Consider the following 15588-nt stretch of genomic DNA (forward strand, 5'->3'; position numbering starts at 1 on the left):
TAGGTTGAAATTATTTAGGCACACCAACCGGTTGGTCATGAGGAATTTAGCAATGGACATGAGCAACAATAAAACAAAGTCTAATCCGGATGACCTCCAAGTCTAATTGTGACATTATATTATTTGTTGTTTATTGTTGTTTTATAAGTTTTTTCAATAGTTAGTAGTTAAAAGTCAATATCAAATAGGTGACAAAATGGAAAATGTCAAATGTGCGTCCACTACCACTAAGGCAATAATCATGTAAAAAAATTGCTTCAACTAAACAACAATTTCACTAATCATGCTAAAAAGTTACTTCAACTAAACAACAATTTACTATTATAATCCTGACGAGCCAAGATATTTATACGAAACAAGTCATAATTTTGCCCCAAAATTCTCCAACGTTTGCCCAAAAACCTTCAAAATTTAAACCTTCATAATTTGCCTGAAAATCTCAATTTATTACCCCAAAACCTCCATATTTTTTCCAAAAAAATTGCTACGGTTTTAATTTTTTTTTTCCGCCCTCGGTGAAAAAAAATTCTAGTTCCGCCACTGACACAAGCATAATAACAGTTTATATGTTTGCATGATTTATAACAAGTCGCCTTAGTTGTGCCTAACAGGCCAAAGGTCTAAAACCATTGATTGAGAATATGCTACAACTGTTTACGAGTCTAAGTATGTGAAAGACCAATAACAAGTCATACAATTTTCTCCAAAAAAAAGCTGCTGTTGTTTGTGTTGGCATTATAAGAAAGCCAATCCTAAATTGTAATAACAAGTTGTAACTACGTAAACTAGACCATAAAACTTGCATCAACCATCATTTTTCTAGTTCATCATACAAGCCACCTATATCAAAAAACTGTGATGCTTCAGTTCCTACACAAAAATCACATCTTTGGGTATATAAGATGTGTGTGTCACCATGGTGCATTAGCCTCTTTATAAAAAACCGGTTCAAGGTTTTGGCCTTTCGACTTTATAGTTTTAATCTCATCATTAAGATTCTTAATCACCTCAGAAAGTTTTTTGTTGATCTCTCTCATTTCCTCTTCTGCTTTCACTCGTTCGTTCTTCTTCGATTTTAACAGCTCTTTTGACTCGAACAATAGCCCCACGAGCTTACGGATCCGGGCTCTTAAAAACCCGACTTTCATACCCACCTCTTCAAATGCCTTTAATGTTTTATCCCATGTTTGACAAAATTACGCTCGTCGTCCCTGAACTTGTATTCAACCTTCTCAGGTCATCCTTATTCTTTTATTTTTGCTTGTGTCGTCCCTCATGTTGTAATAATGAACATAGGTCGTCCTTCTATCAACATTCCGTCCAAAATTTCTGTTAACCTCAATCATGTGCGGATCATATGAGGGTATTTTGGTCATTTTAATGTTGTTCTTTCATTTTCCACTTCTTCTCCACTTTCCCTTCTTCATCCATCCCAAAAATATAAAACCTAATATCTAAACAAATTCACATAACAAGATTTACAAATCAAGATCTAAAAATCACACTAATGATTTCAATTTCAAAACAAAAAATATATATCCATCATTGCATAGGAACTAACTGAATATTTCAATCTAATCACAAATAGAAAATCTAGCAAATTTATAATAGTGTCAAAATGTTAACCATTCAAGATTGATACACAAATACAAAACACATATAACTTCGAATTAGATAATTCACTAAATAAATTCAAATAGCCATCAATTTACCTGGGAATTTCACATTCATATGACTGCCATTTCCATTTCACATTCGCCATAAAAACTACTACTATTATTACCCAACTTAAAAATCCATCAACATCTTTTTTCATATCACTTGTTAATTAAAGATCGTATTTCATTTGTATTTCTTTATAAGAGATTTCTCATCAACGATCTACAAGGTTAAGGGTTATTTACAACCACACTATTCAACCAAAATCGAATAGCGGTAGTGACAGAGGTTGAAGAAGTCAGCGGCAGTGGTTGTAGATGAAGATGGCGGCGACAATGGTTAATGATAGTAGCGTGTTCAATTTTAGTACTTTTGTTTCAAGTTCCATATTGTATCTCAGCTCAGATCCGTCAACACCGCCGGAATCTGAGCCGCCACCACCGGCATCTCAGTTCGATTGGAAACCCCGACTCGTTGATGGAGTCTGAGCCTCCACCACCGCCATCGTTGCGGATTAGAAACCCCGCCATCTGAGTTCGATTGACAACCATCAAGTTGTATGTAATTTGGTTGCTTTGATTTAGGGTTTAGTCTCTTGCTGATTTGTAAATTGCTGTGTTTAATTGAATTTGAATAATGGGTGGTGATGAAGATGATGAATCAATCATGATAAATATGATGAATCTATGAGGAAGATGAAGATAATGATCGTGATAAATTATTGAGGATTGAGGATGAATATAAATATATATAGATATGAAGATAATGGAAGAAAGGATGAAAGGACAAAAAAAAAAGACTGAAATACAAGTTCGAAAAAATTACGTCTGTGGTCCCTCAACTTGTTAAAAGACTGAAATACCTTCACATGATTCGCACATGATTGAGGTTAATAGAAAACTTGGACGGAATGTTGACAGAAGGACGACATGTGTTCATATGTACAACATGAGGGACGACGCAAGCAAAAAAAAAAGAATAAGGATGACGTGAGAAGGCTGAATACAAATTTAGGAACGACGAGCGTAATTTTGTCCCCATGTTTCAATATCCTCACGAGTAACGGTGACTTTACAAGCTCTAATGGCATCCGCGATGGTAATGGTTTCAAGGATTATTCCAACAGCTAATTTAACATTGAGTCCCTTAAGAAGGTCATCATGAAGATACATCTTTTGGCTAACACACAGATCATAGTATTTGATCTTAAAATGTTTCGGTATTTCAGAATCTATGATCAAACCATCCACAACGATGCTGAAATCGTCAATACCCTTAACATTCTTGAACTCAATATCAGATTGTGAGAATCTTAATCCTTCGGACACATCTGAATCTTCTTCTTCATTATCAGTGTTGCCTTCTGATTGATCATACACTACTAAATCCTGGTCATGATGTGTATCTATTTCCATATCTTCAGCACTCTGAACATTGCTAGACCCCTTTTTAATTTGACATTGATCTGATCAAGTTAAAGAGAGATAATCATCAAAAGAACTACTATCAAGTGTCATATATATGGAAATGGTGGAAATTTCAGCCCATTTGCTCATAAATGGGTCAACTTGTCCTGTGTTTTACAAACAATGGGTCAAGTAGAAAGCTTTGCTTCAAGGGAATGGGTCAAATAGGTTGAAAGTCTCCTAAATCTTTTAATTATTTAACTTCATGATTAGTGTTAATTACAAAAAAAGTAAACTTACCGGCATTCATGCTAAAAGGAACTAAGTTAAGAAGGCCTAGAGCCCCATCAATTTCATTCAAACCATGTACCCTTACAATGTAGACCTGCAAAAACAAAATTATGAGCATATAACCCCTGTTTTTAAAGAAAAGGGTTTATGGTGTATACAAACTCGGCCTCGGTTACGCGTTTTACCTTAAATTTCCAACGCTCGACCAAATGGAAAACTAAAACATCTCCCTCAACCAATTTGTGAGCAATCGAAAATCCTCTCCATCCACCACTTAAACCAGTCTTTTCAACAAGATACTTTGTGTTGTATTCTTGATCATCTTCATCCACTAACACAACTGTCTCATCATGCTTTGGCAGATTAGCATCACAAAACTTCTTAGGGAAACCCTGTCGAATGTAGCAACCTAAATAAATACTCCACTGCAAATTGCTTACCGTAACATGTAGAATTTAAAATTTAGTTTAAAAAGTAACAAACTCATTACCAGCCAAAAGCCACCAGTGACATGTGATGGAAGCATAGGCTTAACAAAACTAGGTAACTCGGATTGAAGGCTTTCTAGAACCTCATTCGCTCGCTCTATTGCAGCAGACTTGGCTTTTGAGTCAGCAGGTTTAGCTAAAGCAGCAGCTGATTTTGGGTCATAACTTATGTTTTAAAGAATGGGTCAAAATGTGAAATGCATAGTCAGGACTCGGCAGTGGTTACTAAAATGAGCCAACTTTATCAAAATCAATTTACAGACTATGAACTAACCTTACTATCTTGTTGTTTGACAGATCAATATTCACCTGCAATTACATGTTATTAGGCCATATTTCAACAACACAGAACACAGTTAAGTTAAATAGCCCAATGTATATATAAAGATAATTTTATACTTAACCCTCTGCTTAGGCTTTGTACTAGTTTTTTTCTGCGACTGCAAGAACCTTTTCTTAATCTCCAAAGCCTTTATCTTTACATCCTACAAACGATACATACAATTTATATCTATATTTCGTCAAACACAACTTTTTAAACAAACAAATTAATTAATTTAATAGAAGCAAAATATGAAACTTTTGTAATTACCTCGCCAGACAAAGGGGCTGTATCGGTGGGTTTAGACCACGAAGAAATTGCCATTACAATTCTCACAAAGAGTGTTTGTGTGTGTGTGTGTTTTTTTTTTTTTGGAGCACAACAATAGAAAGTAGAAAGTAAAACAGGAAAAGGGAGTTAAAAATAGATTAATTGTTACCGTTTGAAATTGAAATAATTTCAAAAAATAAGCAGAGGAAATGGAAAGTAAGGTGTAATTTTGAAAATTTTGTGAAGGTGATTGATGGGTCTTTGGGCAAGTAACGTCAGTATTTTATGCAACACTATCTTGGGGCTAGGCAGATGAAACGATGGTTTTATAGACCCAACCTTTGAGATCTGTGCAAATATCCAATAATAATGAAATCGTGTTTAGGGTTTCAAACAAAAATGATAATCATAACATCCACGTTAAAATTGCCGTTAATTGAGTATATACAGTACATAACTGTCATGTACAATGAATGAATTTATACACATTAATAATGACATTTTAAAAAATTATCGTTAAAAAAAATCCTTAAACACATCTCAAAATAATCATCATAGTATACATTAAAAAAGTTCATCAAAATACACAGTTTAAACACATCTCAAAATCAATCATTATAGCAGTATACATTAAAAAAGTTCATCAAAATACACAGTTTAAAAAAATGACGTAACACTTTTTTCTTAAAAAAATTGTCTATTGTTGATTTACTCCACGTGTTCGCCTATTTATTGAGTGAACACTATAACTAAGATATGTTATTATGGTTGGTGACTTCGTTTAAAATTAAGTACCTTCGTTCGAAATATAATGAGAAGTTGTCACCTATTTTTATATCGCCCCACTAATTTTGTACGAACCCAGTTTATTATCAATTGGGATAATTGTTTGAACATGCATTGAACTTTCACGAAATTTCTATTGTATGTATTCAACTTTTAGATCTCCTATTGTATGCATTTAACTTTTAATTCTCTATTATTGTATGCATTTAACCTGTTATAACAGGTAAACACCAGGTCACCTCAATTTTAAAATTACATCAATGGTCCCTCATGTTTGTCAAATTTTGCATCATTAGTTTTTTCTAAACAAAATTACATCATTAGTCATTCTTCACCTTCTTTCATCTTCTATCCTTCTTCACCTTCTTTCACTTTCCTCTCTTTTTCCCCCTAGATTATAAATCATTAAACTGATACCTGATGTCCAAGTTACTTAATGCGTATAATAGAACCATTTAAATAGTTTAATGCATACAATAGGAGATCTGAAAATTGAATGTATACAATAGGAATTTGGTGAAAGTTCAATGCATTTTCAAATAATTTTCCCTTATCAATTTAGGTCCTTTTTTTCTTTTCAAAAAAAAAAAAAAAACGAATAACTTAAATAGAACCAGAGACTCTCACCAAAAGTAAAAGAACCCATCAGAAGAAACAAAATACAAACCGACACAAGACTGTTCGCACCTCATACAAAAGATCCTACATCAATTTAGGTCCTGACCGAAAAAAAATTACTAAATGATAACACACGTGTGCGCCCCCTGAATATCAGAATATGTGCTAACCAAGGTATAGAATATATCTTTCATTATTCACATACATGACACAATGATGATATATTTTCTTTCAATATATTATTGTTAACATTGCAATTAATTGCCACTTAGATACGTTAAATTAACAACACATAAACCTACTTCAACTAGGGTGGCGTTGTGGCATGCCTATATCACATAAACTCATGACTAGGAATGATCGAATGGATATACTTCGTCTATAGCATGGGTTTATAATTTGTTCAAAAGGGTTTAAGCTAGGTATCCTCTTAAAAATATACTGTACCCCGTAATTAATAATTTAATAATACTAATAGAAATAGAATACTTTGTGCCAATGTTGTAAAAAACCCGATTACTCGCCGATTAATCCCCGATTAATCATTTTTAAGAGCAATCCGTTCCGATTTTCTAAAATCCGTTTAATTAATCGGTCAACGTCAATTGATAGGTCAAAATCAAATTTGGTAATCAAAGTCGGTCAAAGTCAAATTTGGTCAGCATTTTAACATGTATTTAAAGTAGAAATTTATAATTTTTGAACAAAATAACAAATTTTGACAGTTATATTAAAGTTTATGTTTATGTTTATGATTTTCTTCTATATTTCCACACATATATTTTGAAATTTAATATTTAAATGAATAAATTACCGTCCGATTAATCCCCGATTACTCTCCGAATTACCGATTAATCCTTTCAAAGTCCTGACTGATTAATCTCCGAATTGCGAATTTTGCAACCTTGCTTTGTGCAATATTAAGTTATCATCTTAAAAATATACTGTATGTTTAGACTCTATCTTTTAATGCTAATACATTTTATATTAAAGGATTGTTTTGTTTTAGTAATGATAAAAAGTGTTTAGTTATGTGTTACTTATAATATTATTATTAATATTATATTGATATTGATTATATTGATATGATGATGATGTAAAAATTAAAAAAGATGGAAAAAAATTTGTTATTTTTTTTTTTTACTACGTATTTCTCATCTTAGCATGTGATGTTTATTGAACAAAACTCATATTACTCATTTTGGCATGAGTCAGTATTCTAAGTCCAATAGGTTTATGTGTCATTTAATTAACATATGTAAGTGGCATTATTAGCAGGGTAGTGATATATCCAACACACTTTTTGATATATCCACCACAAAATATGCATTAGTGGGTTGTGCTGTACAGACTATTACTGCATATTTATGGTGGATATATCAAAAAGTGTGTTGGATATATCATCACCCTTATTAGCAATGTTGGCAAGAATATATCATGGATATCAATATATCATTATATTATATCATGTATTTGATTACTTGGTGTAGTGTATTTTGATAGAGAGATGATAATTCTAACATAGTTTTTACTTGTTTCACTTAAATAGTCTAAAATGCTCTTAATGATAGTGTAGTATAAATTTTTTAAATTTTTTCATTGTAATTTATTAAGGAATATTTGAGGGAAAAAAAATGAAATGATGGTGGGACAAGTAAATATGATGTTGGAATTATGATCTCCCGTTTTGATATATCACTTTATAAAAGTGTATATAAATGAGTTATAAAACTTTTACAGAAGCTTTAATAACGAGTTGGGATGTATTCATGTTGCGATAATGGAACGTTGGCTAAATTTAATTGAGAAAAAAGAGAACAAAAAATAAAAGCATAGCACATAACTTAAAATGGGTAAAAAAAATTCAATTTTTTTTTAAGATAAAATAATAACAATTATTATATTAACAATAACAACAATAAAAATTATAGTTGACTTGTAATAAGTGAAAACTTATATGAATGATTTGTAATAAGGGAACACTGTAACTATTCATCATTTTTGTGTTTTAATTTCTGTGTTGTCGAGAGAAAAGACTCAAATGTTTTATCAATAAAGTGAGGCATATGGCAACTTTTGGTACAAATCATTCAATAAAATATATAAGAACACACTAGATATTACTTTACCATATTACTAGTATCTAATAGACAAAAATGGTGAATATTAATTAGGGTCATTTTCGTTATTTCATTTTTTTTTAAAATTCTAATTAACTTCCATTACACCAACAAATACCCTCACACTTTTTTCAAATATTCAAATCGATCCTTCAATCAGGGGGTAAAGTGTCAAATAATCATTTTCATGAAAAATCTTAAATAAACTTCACCCAAATATTCAAGGGGTCATATCTTTTCGCTCGTAACGAGTTAAATTTTTTCGACACCATCGTTAAACTCGAAATAATTTTAGGAACACAATATCACTAACTATACGCAAAACGGACGCTTTTTAAAAAATACTAAATATTTGGGGTACTTTTCATACACGTTGATTTTGCGTTACATTTTTAAAAGTCGATAATTACATAGTTAAACGCGGAGATGAACATATATTGTTAATTTAAAATAACATTTAAATCTTTCACGGGTTATACCTTTTAGTTCGACTCGAGTTGCGCTTCAACGACATCATTCTTTAGCCACGAAATAATTTTACAAACTAAACGCAATAAAATTGTGATGATTCGTCCAAATCCCTTTGGACGAATACATCATTCATCGATTTCACAGTGAGGTACTGACCTCTACATGATACGTTTTGTAAACATTGCATTATTTTGAAAAGGCACATCATAAATGAATATCTAATTCCAAGGTTTTTGACGACTATGATTTCTACATATAGACAATCACCGTAAATAATAGTTTACAATACTACATCCGTTGATAATGCAGTCGAAATAAGATACATGGTGATGATTTTGTGAATGCAACGTTTTCTCGAATAAAGCATGTATGACTCCATGCACATAGCTTGTATCACATATAAGCAAACAGCGGAAGACTTCTAGGAACCTGAGAATAAACATGCTTAAAAGTGTCAACACAAAGGTTGGTGAGTTCATAGTTTTAATGTTGCGCATAATCTGTATATATAAGTGGATCACAAGATTTCAGTTGTTTCATCCAGAAACGTTTATTAAAATATTCTACAAGATTGAGCACCCTGGTAACTAAACTTTAACGTATATAATAAGTACCCCTATTTTAACATACATGCAACCAACATGTACAATACACGCAATCCAACGTGTACTAAACTCAAATAGTATACGTCTGTTTTATAGTTCAGGCTAGGGTTTCTATACCTGGAACAGACGGGGATGTCAAGCCCTATGGATCCATATACAACTACTCGCGCTCACTAGTTCTTATAACCGGCAGTTACTAGTTACCAAAGCTAAGGGATTTTCGGTGCAAACTCGGTGTAGAATTTAGTATGTACTTGTATCCATTGCGTTTAAAGTAAAGTGCATGTATTCTCAGCCCAAAAATATAGATTGCAAAAGCAATTAAAAAGGGAGCAAATGAAACTCACCTTAGCATCACATAAGGTCATTCATCGAATTGTGACTGAAACTCGGAATGCAAAATAACCGTAGATCTCAACCTAGAGAACATATGTTGGTCAATACATGTCTAATAAGCTAGGTTGGGTCATAGTGTATCACAATCCTAATGCTCGAGACCGACATGCAAAAGTTAACAAAAGTCATCTCAAAAGTCAACCTGACCCAATATGATCTTTAAATATATACATGTTTATTAACATAGTATAAGTCTTGATAATTGAACGAATTTATAGTTTAACAAACTCAAAATATTATTTATTTCAGGAGCTATGTTATATTTGAATTATCATGGAAATCGAAAATATTTCATTATTTCACATAGTTTCCCAATACTTGTAAAATCAGATTATAGTGTTTATAAAGCTTTAAAACATGATAAGACAGTCAAATTTGATAATTGTTCAACAAGACGAGATGTGCCTTATATAGAAATTCATTTACTCAATTAGTAATATTTGAAAATCCAATTTATCAATCTTATAAACAGTTGTTTAAATATAAATTGCAGATTCAAAAGCAATTTCAATTAATGTTAATCATAATTCAGTTGACCATAACTTTTAATCCGTTCCTCGAAAACACACGATTTCTAAATAAAAAGTTATTAATTTTTCGCCAGCTTTCTAATAACATGCATATCATATACCTTATATCAGTAGTATATGTATTAAATTCGTGATTCATCATGAAACTATCTAACGACGAAATTTAGCATACAAGCATGCATAAACATATATACTCGAGCACTAGACATGGATACACTATTAATATATAAAAGATAAGATATGAATGCTCACGTATCAATATTATGATTCAATATTGCAGGAAAGTACGTAGATGCAACGAAAATGATAAACGTTAGGTTGACCTTTGACTCATGATCATAACCCCCAAGCAATACTCATAACCTCCATAGCTATAACCTATAATTTTCTTAGCTCTATCCCGCTTGAAAAGCCCGTTTTAAAATAACTCGCTCATGACCTTGTCGTAGTATTTTATGTATAATACTTATAATAACCATAATACTAATATACAAGATTAATAATAATCTTTAATAATAATAAAAAATAATAATAAATAATATAAGGAGTAATATATAGATTAGAGAGATATCGAGAGTTGTATGAGTGAAACTGGAACCAGGCTTGAGTTGCTTTTATACACATTTCCTGGCACCGACACCATGCGATCGCAAAAAGTTTTGTTCTTTCAGAAAAAAATAAAAACAATAAAGATAATTTGATCTCACTGTCTTCTTAACCCTCTGCTTAGGCTTTGTACTAGTTTTTTTCTGCGACTGCAAGAACCTTTTCTTAATCTCCAAAGCCTTTATCTTTACATCCTACAAACGATACATACAATTTATATCTATATTTCGTCAAACACAACTTTTTAAACAAACAAATTAATTAATTTAATAGAAGCAAAATATGAAACTTGTAATTAACTCGCCAGACAAAGGGGCTGTATCGGTGGGTTTAGACCACGAAGAAATTGCCATTACAATTCTCACAAAGTGTGTGTGTGTGTGTTTTTTTTTTTTTTTTGGAGCACAACAATAGAAAGTAGAAAGTAAAACAGGAAAAGGGAGTTAAAAATAGATTAATTGTTACCGTTTGAAATTGAAATAATTTCAAAAAATAAGCAGAGGAAATGGAAAGTAAGGTGTAATTTTGAAAATTTTGTGAAGGTGATTGATGGGTCTTTGGGCAAGTAACGTCAGTATTTTATGCAACACTATCTTGGGGCTAGGCAGATGAAACGATGGTTTTATAGACCCAACCTTTGAGATCTGTGCAAATACCCAATAATAATGAAATAGTGTTTAGGGTTTCAAACAAAAATGATAATCATAACATCCACGTTAAAATTGCCGTTAATTGAGTATATACAGTACATAACTGTCATGTACAATGAATGAATTTATACACATTAATAATGACATTTTAAAAAATTATCGTTAAAAAAATCCTTAAACACATCTCAAAATAATCATCATAGTATACATTAAAAAAAGTTCATCAAAATACACCGTTTAAACACATCCTAAAATCAATCATTATAGCAGTATACATTAAAAAAGTTCATCAAAATACACAGTTTAAAAAAATGACGTAACGCTTTTTTTTTTCTTAAAAAAATTGTCTATTGTTGATTTACTCCACTTGTTCGCCTATTTAGAGAGATATCGAGAGTTGTATGAGTGAAACTGGAACCAGACTTGAGTTGCTTTTATACACATTTCCTGGCACCGACACCCATGCGATCGCATGGCTTGCATTTACAGCTCATATGGTTTTTGTTATTTTCCTCGTCGACATATTATTATAATTATATTTATAATATATAATTTATATTAATTATATATTATATTATATTATATTCTCGTGTATAGGTGACTTGTAATTTTAGTTCCGATAACTTGTACGTTGACGCTCGACTTATGTCCCGGTTCCGATTTTTTGAACATCCTTTCGTATGCTAATAAAATTTGTATTTTACGTCTCACGACACGTACCTTTATTGAAAAATAGACGTAAATTGCCAATAAACTATATCACTAGAAATGTAATTTGAACATTTGAGTGTTTTGGTCATTTGCTTCAATAAATCAAAGCCTCGTTATTTATCAAGGCATATTTAATAATATTTGTTTAAATCAAAACGTTTTATGATTAAGTTAATATATATATATATATATATATATATATATATATATATATATATATATATATATATATATATATATATATATATATATATATATTTTCATTTAGAATATTAAATTTATACATAATATATATGTTTGAAATATTTATCTAATAATATAATATTTAGCTTTTCAAACTAATTATATTTCAAAGATTATTATATATAATCGTTTAAATAATAGAATTTACTATGTCGTATCACGTTTACGTTTTTGAAACAATATATATATATATATATATATATATATATATATATATATATATATATATATATATATATATATATATATATATATATATATATATATATATATATATATAAAGCTTTACTTAAATTCTTCTAATCTTATATAATCAATTTACCTTTATAAATAACAGATTACAATAACTCAGTTTTTGAAATCATTTTCATACGATTGAAAAATAGATCAGTCGAATATTATGAAATCCAGTTATCCACTGACTTTTGTCTAACCTTCATCAATTGACACATTTGTTCTTACTTATAAATCACTTTACCAATTATTCCGGATATCGTTAAAAAGAAAAGGTTTTCTAATTCAAAGTGGACCTCTCAACAGAGACCCGTAATCATAACATAAGGTATCTTGATAATTCAATCATTTGATATTATCTTTTTAATTCCGTCAACAAATACGTTCATGTAAAGTATTATACCTTTAATACTTTGTTAACGTTTTCAATAAATATTATATATTATATATACATATCTATATACACATAAATGTTCGTGAATCAACGAGCACATCCAAAAGTAATTGATTATATGAACACAGTTCAAAGTTTTTGAGATTTCAACATTACAGACTTTGCTTATCGTGTCGGAAACATATAAATTTTAAGTTTAAATTTGGTTGGAAATTTTCGGGTTGTCACAGTACCTACCCGTTAAAGAAATTTCGTCCCCGAAATTTGATCGAGGTCGTCATGGACAACAATAAGAATGTTTTCATGACGAATATGAGTTGATAAACAGAGTTTCATCATTATTGACTAATATAGATAAAAACGATTCGATTATGTGAAGCGTACGAGTGAAGCTGTCACAAAAGAGTGAAATGAGTAAATGCAGGTTCGTCTTAACTCTTGACGTAGTCACGGTTGATTTCCGAAATTCAAGGAAACTTTCATAATCTATATAATATTTGATTCTCCAAAAATTAAGGAGATTAAGATTTTATTTGATTAAATGCGTAATCTGCCTCGATTGCTATGTCTGATATTTCGTTATAAATTGTCCTCTTCCGTTCCATTATTTTCACCATTCCTATAATCTCTTCCTCAATTCTTATTTCCAAAAGATTGTGAAAATGCTAAATCCAGTTCTGATTCTTGATATTTTCTTGGCTATTGTATCCTTTATTCTTCTGTTTCATCTGCCACCAGAGGAAGTTATTTTCTTCTACTATTACCTTGGGGTTATAATATTTTTAATTCTTCTGTGTATTTACATTGCAATACGTATTGATATACACGGTCTGTAATTTATGTGTTGTTGTCAAACTTTATATTTTCTCTTATATTTAGGAGCTCCATGCTTTTGTTTTTCCTTCCCGACTTCAAGTCAAGCGAATAATGGTCCAGAATTCGTAGGTATGGAGTTTCGAATGATCATAATATACAATGTAGAATGGAAAGGTAATAGCACGATTTGATTTGTCAAATTAACAGAATATCCGGAAAAGACCGAATCATCAAGAAAATATTTTCTTGATAGTTTAGAGGTTAAATAGAATGAAAGAGTTATATAACATGGTTCATGACGATGGTATGATCTGTGAACCTTTATCACGTTCTATTAGAAACTCGGCATGACTTACTGTAATATAATCACGTTCCAACACTACTTCAAAACATTCATATTTTAAACTCGAAGGTTTACAGAATATAGAAACTAAACAGTTTCCTTTATGATGTAATACATATAACGCAAGAAGATAAATGATTTCAGATAAGGATAGTTATGAAAATATCTTCAGAAATATCGAGGATATTTATAACGAAAGATACGGTGATATCTTAGAATTTCAAATATCGAAAGGTGATGAAGAATATTTGTCCGAAAGGTTTAGAGTCAGGAGCAAGGTATTCGTTAATGTCTTCAGCAGATACTGAATCATTTGGATTCTTTGAAGGCAGGTTTAGTCTTTGTGATTTGTCCACAACCTCCTTCATGGTTTGCTCATTTCGTTTTTCAGCACCAAATTTTCTCTTTTTCCGAGCTTTGCCAACACATTATTCTTTATCATCAAAATTTTGACTGTTAAGGTCGTTTACAGTTTTTGCTGCTTCATCAGTATTTTCCAAAATTCGGAGAACTAGTTCGCAGTTTAGGGTGTTTTTCAGAAACTTCACATTCGAAATGTGTAAGTCTAGGAGATAGACGTTATATGTACATATATAACTGTTGGCGTAGAATTGCTGGGAAATTCGAGAATAATAATTGAAGCCTTTTGGTATGACAATTACCGTTACAAGATGCAGATGAGTACATGATAGGGTTTCAATAAATATAATGATTTTTTTTCCAGAAAGTTAATGATCAATGTTGTTGCTGGTAAGTTTACTACTAATGTGGTGGAAAGTAAATGGTTCCCCGGTAACGATGACGAAGGTTTATCGAAGGTTTCTCTCTGATTGCGCATCCTTTGACCGCACTGACTCACAAAGGGAAGAAGTTCATTTGGGAACCCGCACACGAATCAGCATTCCAAACATTGAAGAAGAAGTTGACCACCCTACCTATCTTATCTCTTCCTGAAGGCAGTGACGATTTCGTCGTTTATTGTGATGCATCGAAAAGTGGTTTTGGTTGTGTATTGATGCAAAGATCAAAGGTTATCGCTTATGCCTCCCGATAATTGAAGATTCACGAGCGGAACTACACTACTCACGATCTTGAACTTGGAGCCGTTGTCTTTGCGCTCAAATTGTGGAGACACTATTTGTATGGAACTAAGAGTACTATCTTCGCCGACCACAAGAGCCTCCAGCACATCTTTGATCAGAAGCAACTGAATATGAGACAGCGTCGATGGATCGAGACGCTAAACGACTATGATTGTGAACTTCGCTATCATCCTGGCAAGGCCAATGTTGTAGCTGACGCTTTGAGCTGAAAGTAGAGGATGGCACCTCTTCGTGTTAGGGCTCTGAACATCACCATTCATTCGAACCTCAACAACCGGCGAGACCTAGGAATTGGCGAATATGCGTCGGAGTAGTGGGGGTCTCCCACTTGCTGATAGCTTCAATCTTGGCGGGATCAACTTTGATACCCTGGTCGCTCACAACATGACCAAGAAACTGGACTTCCTTCAACCAAAATTCACACTTGGAGAATTTGGCGTAAAGTTGCTCTTGCCTCAAGAGTTCAAGTACTAGTCGGAGGTGTTGCTCATGCTCTTCTTCGCTTTTGGAGTAGATGAGGATATCA

The 15588-nt window shown here is 31.8% G+C and overlaps 1 protein-coding gene across 1 annotated transcript; it reads right to left on the minus strand.

Annotated features, from left to right (window-relative positions):
* Positions 1 to 911: 911 nt before the first annotated feature.
* LOC139852214 (B3 domain-containing protein Os01g0234100-like) lies at positions 912 to 4490 on the minus strand. The gene is made up of 8 exons (XM_071841455.1): positions 4437 to 4490; positions 4249 to 4329; positions 4119 to 4153; positions 3847 to 4009; positions 3542 to 3748; positions 3362 to 3450; positions 2701 to 3096; positions 912 to 1185 (listed from the first exon to the last, which is right to left on the minus strand). Exons 1-8 carry the CDS (start codon positions 4488 to 4490, stop codon positions 912 to 914), a joined length of 1299 nt encoding a protein of 432 aa, XP_071697556.1.
* Between the last annotated feature and the right edge of the window lie 11098 nt (positions 4491 to 15588).

The sequence above is a fragment of the Rutidosis leptorrhynchoides genome, chromosome 6 (genome assembly GCF_046630445.1).
Source record: "Rutidosis leptorrhynchoides isolate AG116_Rl617_1_P2 chromosome 6, CSIRO_AGI_Rlap_v1, whole genome shotgun sequence".
Classification (NCBI taxonomy): domain Eukaryota; kingdom Viridiplantae; phylum Streptophyta; class Magnoliopsida; order Asterales; family Asteraceae; genus Rutidosis; species Rutidosis leptorrhynchoides.

What these genes read in the sequence shown, in the direction of transcription:
- LOC139852214 (XM_071841455.1), bottom strand. Translation starts at nt 4,490, where the DNA reads ATGGCAATTTCTTCGTGGTCTAAACCCACCGATACAGCCCCTTTGTCT. An exon ending in TCACTGGTGGCTTTTGGCTG is followed by an intron (nt 3,749 to 3,846) that starts GTAATGAGTTTG and finishes TACATTCGACAG; the next exon opens with GGTTTCCCTAAGAAGTTTTG. An exon ending in TCGAGCGTTGGAAATTTAAG is followed by an intron (nt 3,451 to 3,541) that starts GTAAAACGCGTA and finishes TTGTTTTTGCAG; the next exon opens with GTCTACATTGTAAGGGTACA.